Here is an 8,517-nt window from a genome sequence, read left to right as displayed (position 1 = left end):
GCTAGTCTTTTGTATTTTTAGTAGAGACGGGGTTTCACCGTGTTAGCCAGGATGTTCTCGATCTCCTGACCTCGTGATCCGCCCGTCTCGGCCTCCCAAAGTGCTAGGATTACAGGCTTGAGCCACCGCGCCCGGCAGTTTTTTGTATTTTTTAGTGGAGACGAGGTTTCACCATGTTAGCCAGGATGGTCTCAATCTCCTGACCTCGTGATCTGCCCGTCTCGGCCTCCCAAAGTGCTGGGATTACAGGTTTGAGCCACCGCGCCCGGCCCTGTGTTATGTATATTTAATCACAATAAGAAATTGGCCAGGGCCGGGCACAGTGGCTCACGCTTGTAATTCTAGCACTTTGGGAGGCCGAGGCAGGTGGATCACTTGTGGTCAGGAGTTAGAGACCAGCCTGGCCAACATGGTGAAATCCCATCTCTATCAAAAATACAAAAATTAGCCAGGCATGGTGGCATGTGCCTGTTGCCTGTGATCCCAGCTACTGGGGAGGCTGAGGCAGGAGAATCTCTTGAACCCAGGAGGGAAAGTTTGCAGTGAGCGGAGATCGCGCATTGCACTCCAGCTTGAATGAGACTCGGTCTCAAGAAAAAAAAAAAAAAAAAATTGGCCAGGCACAGTGGTTCATGCCTGTAATCCCAGCACTTTGGGAGGCCGAGGCAGAAGGACTGCTTGAGCCCAGGAGTTCAAGATCAGTCTGGGCAACAGACGAGATCTCGTCTCTACAAACAATTTAAAAATTAGTTGGGTGTGGTGGTGAGTGCCTGTGGTCCCAGCTACTCAGGAGGCTGGAACAGGAGGGTAGCTTGAGCCCAGGAGTTCGGGGCTGGAGTGAGCTGTGATCATGCCACTGCTTTCCAGCCTTGGCCACAGAGGGAGACCTTACCTTAAAAACAAAACAAAAAAAATAACAAAACAAAAAAACAAAAACAAAACAAAAAATAAAACACAATAAAAAATCAATGTAGGCCGGGCGCGGTGGCTCACACCTGTAATCCCAGCACTTTGGGAGGCCAAGGAGGGAGTATTGCTTGAGTCCAGGAGTTCAAGACCAGCCTGGCCAACATAACAAGACACCATCTCTATAAAAAACAAAAAAATTAGGCATGATGGGGCATGCCTTTACTCCCAGCTACTAGGGAGAGAGGATTGCTTGAGCCCAGGATGTTGAGGCTGATTGAGTCACTGCACTCCGGCCTGGGTGACACAGGGAGACCCTGTCTTAAAAAAAAAAAAAAAAAAAAGAGAGAGAAAGAAAAGAAACAAGGCTTGAAACCTGTTATACCATCCTAGGGGCACAACTGACACCATAGGTGGCCTCACACTGGCTCTGTACACCTCCAATCCTGACACACAATTCCTGCTCATCTAACAAAGTCCTACTCAGTCTCTTGGTTTGGAGTCCCCTTGAGGATGGCAGGAAGCATTTGTATTCTTTTGGAGCTCTTTCAATAGAAACGCTTCCTTTAGCAATTGACTCAAAATCTCTCTACTCTAGTCAGAATGAATTCCAGTAGGGAGACTGAATAGAGATGATGTGTCCTCATCAGCCCATCCCTTGTCTGAGACTTTCTGATCCACAGTGAGATATATGAGAGTTCCAGGGGTGAAATGATCTGTTATCACAGCATTTTCCCAGGTTCTCTCTAGTTCTAGAGAAAAAAAGGGAAAAAATCAATCTATACTAAATCCGAGATTTTCTTGACAGACTTACTTTGACATAAGTCACTTTGGCGGATGTTTCCCATCGACTATATCGGGGATGTGCCACCCCACCCAGCTAATTTTGTATTTTTAGTAGAGACAGGGTTTCTCCACGTTGGTCAGGCTGGTCTTGAACTCCAGACCTCAGGTGATCCGCCCGCCTCGGCCTCCCAAAGTGCTGGGATTACAGGCATGAGCCACCGGCCCATGTGTTTTGTTTTGAGACAGGTTGTTGCTCTGTCACCAGGCTGGAGAGTAGTGGTGCAATCATAGCTCCCTGCAGCCTTGAACTCCTGGGCTCAAGCAAGTCTTTCACCTCAGCCTCCTGAGTAAGCTGGGGTTACAGGCACATGGCACCATACCTGGCTACTTAAAAATTTTTTTTTGTAGAGACAGGTCTCACTTTGTTGCCAAGGTTGGTCTCGAACTCCTGGCTTTAAGCAATCCTTCCTTCCAAGGTGCTGGGATTGCAGGTGTGAACCACCTTGCCTGTTTTTTTTGTTTGTTTGTTTTTTCTTGAGGAGTGCTTGAACCTCATTTGTCTTTTCGTTATGGTTAGGACTATAGGTCATCCTTCTTGAAGGCAGGCTCCATATCCTATTTTGTATCTCTCTTTTTATTGAGATGGAGTCTCGCTCTGTCACCCAGGCTGGAGTCAAGTGCCACGATCTCGGCTCACTGCAACCTCCACCTCCCGGGTTCAAGCGATTCTCCTGCCTCAGCCTCCCAAGTAGCTGGGATTACAAGGGTGTCCCACCATGCCCGGCTAATTTTTGTATTTTCAGTAGAGACAGGGTTTCACCATGTTGGTCAGACTGGTCTTGAACTCCTGACCTCGTGATCTGCCCATCTCGGCTTTCCAAAGTGCTGGGATTACAGGTAGTGAGCCACTGTGCCTGGCCCTATTTTGTATCTCTTATAGTGACTATCACAGTGCTTGACACATAATAGGTGCTCAAAAAATGAATGCTAAATGTACTAATGAAAGAACAAGTGACTCGGATGGGATAGAGGCAGGAAAAGGGTCAGTGTATAAGTGGGCAACCCAAGGATGAAGACATTTCTCTTCTGGACTCAGAAGTGGCTCCATAGTAAGGCATTTGGACAGTGTGTGCTAAAGATATATTCCTTTTGGGTGCAGCAGAGTCTGAGAAACAAGAACACCTACACTTTCCATCTTTCCAATCCTGGAGAAATGGCTATAGAAAGTAATATTTGAGCAAACAAAGTGGCCCATGCCTGTAATCCCAACACTTTCAGAGGCAGAGACAGGTGGATCACTTGAGCCCAGGAGTTAGAGACCAGCCTGGGCAACATGGCAAAACTCCATCCCTAAAGTAAAATAAAAAAATAAAAAATTACCCAGGCATGGTAGGGCACACTTGTGGTCCCAGCTACTTGGGAGGCTGAAGTGAGAGGATCAGCTGGCCCAGGAGGTTAAGGCTGCATGCAGTGAGCCATGTTTGTGCCACTGCACTCAGCCTGGGCAAAGGGTGAGACTCTGTCTAAAAAGAAAAAAAAAAGAAAAAAAAAAGAAAGAAAAAGGAAGGAGGAAGGAGTAAAAATTTCTCCAATTGGCTGGGCATGGTGGCTCACACCTGTAACCCCAGCACTTTGGGAGGCCGAGGCAGATGGATCACGGGGTCAGGAGATCAAGAGCATCCTGCCAACACGGCGAAACCCTGTCTCTACTGAAAATACAAATAAATTGGCCAGGCGTGGTGACTCATGCCTGTAATCCCAGCACTTTGGGAGGCCGAGGCGGGCGGATCACAAGATCAAGAGATTGAGACCATCCTGGCCAACACAGTGAAACCCCACCTCTACTAAAAATATAAAAATTATCCGGACATGGTGGCACATGCATGTAATCTCAGCTACTCGGGAGGCTGAGGCAGGAGAATTGCTTAAACCGGGAGGTAGAGCTTGCAGTGAGTCGGGATTGCACCACTGCATTCCAGCCTGGTGACAGAGCGAGACTCCGTCTCAAAAAAAAAAAAGAAAATACAAATTATCTGGACGTGGTGGCACATGCCTGTAGTCCCAGCTACTTGGGAGGCTGAGGCAGGAGAATTGCTTGAACCTGGGAGGTGGAGGTTGCAGTGAGCTGAGATAGCGCCACAGAACTCCAGCCTGGGCGACACAGCGAGACTCTGTCTCAAAAAAAAAAAAAATGATCCAATCAGCAGATGTTTCTTGAGCACTTTCTTTGCCCTTGAAAAAGTGTACACTACAGAAATAGGACCTAATCATTAAGGTAGTTTTCTTTTCTTCTTTTTTTTTTTTTTTTTGAGACAGAGTCTTGCTCTGGCATCAGACTGGAGTGCAGTGGCGTGATCTCAGCTCACTGCAACCCCCCGCCTCCTGGGTTCAAGCTGTTCTCCAGCCTCAGCCTCCCGAGTATCTGGGATTACAGGCATGCGCCACCACACCCAGCTAATTTTTGCATTTTTAATAGAGACGGGGTTTTACCATGTTGGCCAGGATGGTCTCGATCTCCTGACCTCGTGATCCACCTGCCTCGGCCTCCCAAAGTGCTGGGATTACAGGCATGAGCCACCGTGCCCGGCCTAAGGTATATTTTTCAAGCCAGAAACAATTAGAGGAAAACAAATAAATTGTTGTGCTGTAAAAGAACACTCAAAGCCAAGGGGGGCTTCCCAGAGAGGACGAGACCAGAACAGGGTCCTGAAGGACTGGCTGGATTTGGATAGGAAGAGGGGCAGGAGGACATTTCAAGGAAGTCACACACCAAGGCCTGAAGTCGAAGTAGACTGGAGGTTGTATGTAGAGAAGTCATTATTAATTCCTGGACTACTTCCTGCGTGCTCAGGCAGAACACTAAGCAACGGGAAATGGACAACCTTTTCTCAAGAAACTGCAATCTTGGAGGTGGAGAATGGAGGGACAGATACTAAGGCAGATACAGGCGATGTGTATTATTCTACAAGAACAGCAATACTGATAATTACCATTTACTGAGCACATACATGTGCCAGGTACTGTACTGAGAGTTTTACATACATCTTATTTGATACTCTAACCTTTTGTGAGTGCTATAATTATCTTGTTTTACAGATGTGGGAACCAAGGTGTTATATAAGTAATGCTTGTTCAAGGTTACCTAACCACTAAGTGACAGAACTGGGATTGAATTCATGACTGCCTAACTTCACAGTTCATCCTCTGAACCTAAGATCTACTGTTCAAAATGCTGTTTTGGGAAGTTCGGCAGCTGATTAATAAGTGCAGGGAGGCCGGGCGTGGTGGCTCAAGTCTGTAATCCCAGTACTCTGGGAGGCCGACGCGGGCAGATCACTTGAGGCCAGGAGTTTGAGACCAGTCTGGCCAACATGGTGAAACACCATCTCTACTAAAAGTACAAAAAATTAGCCGGGCATGCTTCTGTAATCCCAGCTACTGGGGAGGCTGAGGCAGGAGAATCGCTTGAATCCGGGAGGCGGAGGTTGCAGTGAGCTGAGATCGAGCCTGGGGTACAGAGGAAGACCCTGTCTCAAAAATAAAATAAAATAAATAAAAATAAAAAGTGCAGGGAAAGACCTAAGATAGAAAGACTACTAGAGTAAAACCCACATCGACTACCCAGCAAGAACTAAAGCAGTTATAGTGGGAATGGAGAAGAAAAGATCTACCTTTTTGGCACTTCAAAGGGCTTCTAAATAAAGCTCAGGGCTCGGTGACCTGCTGGATGTAGGGAATGTCTACGTGTCTTGACTGAGAATAGAAAAAATACTGATTGGAATAGCTTTTCTCTAATTCTCTGTTCAACAGTATTAGTTGACATTTTAGATAGATGATCCAAATTTCTAGGTTTGCTAGTTTCCCAAAGCACCCAGTCAGGTGCGGGTCACATACAGTAGTGAAAAATCAACCTGAAAAGCCCCCCAAAGAGGGCAGAATAAGAAGCGTGGAGAGCGCACAAACCTCTCAGGAGCGCTCACAGGTTCTCAGGCAGGCGGGCACTACAAAGAGAAAGGTGGGGCTTCTCCAAGAACTACAACTCCCACAAGGCATTGGGCGGAACACCACGGTTTCCGGCCAGTGCTTATTTCCGGTCTTTCCGACGCTGACGCTCTCTTCCTGTCTTTGCGGCTCCGGAAAGGCATTTGGGATGCCCACGGTGAGTCTGGAGACTTAAGGCGTCCGAGCGGGACAGGCGAGAGCCTCGTGTCCGCTCATCACCCCGTGGCTGGAGGTTAGCTCGGGGAAGGCGGGAAGGGCAGAGGACGCGCTGGCTGGAGAACGTGTAACCTTGACAAGAGGCGGGGGGCGGGGGTGGGCAGAGGTGACTGACCCCCGTCCCCTGCCCGAAGGACCCAAAAGATGTTGTGACAGGCGAGGACGAATGGGATCTCAGGGGCTGGACTGGAGAGTGGGGTACAGGGATGTGAGGAGGACCCTAAGAGTCCGCGGTGAGATCCCAGTGGAGCTGTGGCCAAGGAGTAGAGGAGCCGCGGGAAGGCTGCAGCTGTGGGCACTCCTGTGTGAGGGAAAGCTACAAACAGGCTCCTGCAGGTCCAAGATCGGCCGAAATCAGGCACCCCAAAGAAAGCCCTGCTCTGGCCACATGGTGTCCCTTCAGAAGACACCACCGGCCGGTGAGCATCCCGGGGCTTCTGACAGGAAGAGGGCAGTAGATATACTGGTACTTGTACCAGTTTTTCGAGGGCTGCAGGGTGAAGATGGTAGGAGAGTCTGGAGAACGGGTCTGCGCTGGTGGCTTATGGACTACTCTGTGGAAAGGGCTGCTGCTTGGGTAGCATCGAAGGAGCTTTCTACGGGAGCCCTGTCAAGAGGATTTTGGTGAATTTTACATACTTGGTTTGATAACTCACTTTGCTTTTTTCTCTAAAGATGAGGCTGCTGGCGTTTGTGGTGTTGGCTCTATTTGCTGTCACTCAAGCAGAGGAAGGAGCCAGGCTTTTGGCTTCCAAATCACTGCTGAACAGATATGCCGTGGAGGGACGAGACCTGACCTTGCAGTACAATATCTACAATGTCGGCTCAAGGTAAGGAGGCCCTGGAGTTACAGATTAAGCCTATTTCTGGATTCTTAGTTTTCAGATGGGAGTAGGGAGCATATTGGTGGGTAGTGGTTTCTCTTTGGGACACTTCCAGCATCGGATATATTGAGTGAATGAATATACTTTGGGACCTACTTTTGGAAAGGAGGACATTCTTACCTAAGCTACAAGAAACCATCTTTCACATTTTGGGTTGGAAGAATTTTACAGTAGGGAAGTGGCAAGAATTGTGGAAAAACAAGGAGGGAACATTAAGACACAAAAAATACACAATCCCTTGTTACCTCAGGGGTTTAAAGTGTCATTTTCCAGCCGGACATGGTAGCTCACACATGTAATCTCAGCACTTTGGGAGGCTGAGGCAGGCGGATCACCGGAGGTCAGGAGTTCGAGACCAGCCTGGCCAACATGGCAGAACCCTGTCACTACTAAAAATGCAAAAATTAGCCGAGTGTGGTGGCAGGCACCTGTAGTCCCAGCTACTCGGGAGGCTGAGGCAAAAGAATCGCTTGAACCCAGGAGGCGGAGGTTGCAGTGAGCTGAGATCACGCCACTGCACTCCAGCTTGGGCCACAAGACAGAGACTCCATCTCAAAAAAAATAAAAAGTGTCATTTTCCTTCTTTCATTAGCCTAGAGCATTTTTGTTGCCTTTCTTTCATTTTATTCCCTTTAACTTTCTCCTCTGTATTCACTGTGTTCCTCTTCTCCCTCCCTCCACAGACATAGGCATGTACATGAAGAAAAATTGAGGCAAGGATGAACTTGGACCTATTGCCTCCTGGATACTTGATTATTTTGGTGCTTGTGAGCAATAGTATCCAGTCTTTGACCTGGATTCTTCAATGCAACAGAACCAAGTTACTATATTACTCATATCTCTCTTTTGCAATTCTCATTTTTTTGGAGAAACAGGCAGGTTTGATTATTTATTGCTTTAATTTAATTTAATTTTATTATTATTATTTATTTAGATGGAATCTCACTCTGTCACCCAAGCGGGAATGCAGTGGTGTAGTCTTGGCTCACTGCAGCCTCTGCTTCCCAACTTCAAGCGATTCTCCTGCCTCAGCCTCCCGAGTAGCTGGGATTACAGGCGCATACCACCACGCCTGGTTAATTTTTGTATTTTTAATAGAGACGGGGTTTCACCACGTTGGCCAGGCTGGTCTTAAACTCCCAACCTCAAGAGATCAGCCAGCCTTGACCTCCCAAAGTGCTAGGATTATACGCGTGAACCACTGCGCCTGGACTATTGCTTTGATTTTTTTTGTTGTTTGAGATGGAGTCTCACTCTGTCCCAAGCTAGAGTACAGTGGCACAATCTCAGCTCCCTACAACCTCCGCCTCCTAGCGTTCAAGCAGTTCTCCTGCCTCAGCCTCTCAAGTACCTGGGATTACAGGCACACACCACCACGCCCGGCTAATTTTTGTATTTTTAGTAGACACAGGGTTTCACCATGTTGGCCAGGCTGGTCTCGAATTCCTGACCTCAGGTGATCCGCCCGCCTCGGCCTCCCAAAAGTGTTGGGATTACAGGCGTGAGCCACCACACTCAGCCTGCTTTAATTTTATATCCATTACTTACTAACCCTTTTTGTTTCGTCCATTTTCTAGTGCTGCATTAGATGTGGAACTATCTGATGATTCCTTCCCTCCAGAAGACTTTGGCATTGTGTCTGGAATGCTCAATGTCAAATGGGACCGGATTGCGCCGTATCCTCTTGCTACTTGGTGATGAAGGGTCGGGGGGCAGGGATAGC

General features: G+C 48.0%; 1 protein-coding gene across 4 annotated transcripts in view; it reads left to right on the top strand.

Annotated features, from left to right (window-relative positions):
* Positions 1-5,777: 5,777 nt before the first annotated feature.
* SSR2 (signal sequence receptor, beta (translocon-associated protein beta)) overlaps positions 5,778-8,517 on the top strand; it is a 24,814-nt gene continuing 22,074 nt past the window's right edge. The window contains exons 1-3 of one of the 4 annotated variants that reach the window (XM_011992722.1): positions 5,778-5,851; positions 6,586-6,740; positions 8,372-8,470. In XM_011992722.1, the coding sequence (XP_011848112.1) occupies positions 5,843-5,851; positions 6,586-6,740; positions 8,372-8,470 (263 nt within the window). In that variant the 5' untranslated portion in view covers positions 5,778-5,842. The other 3 variants (XM_011992723.1, XM_011992724.1, XM_011992725.1) reach the window with 3 other exon arrangements.

The sequence above is a fragment of the Mandrillus leucophaeus genome, unplaced genomic scaffold, assembly GCF_000951045.1.
Source record: "Mandrillus leucophaeus isolate KB7577 unplaced genomic scaffold, Mleu.le_1.0 Scaffold418, whole genome shotgun sequence".
Lineage (NCBI taxonomy): Eukaryota > Metazoa > Chordata > Mammalia > Primates > Cercopithecidae > Mandrillus > Mandrillus leucophaeus.
The sequence above is the reverse complement of the archived record's forward strand: the minus strand, read 5'-3'. Positions and strand labels throughout refer to the sequence as shown.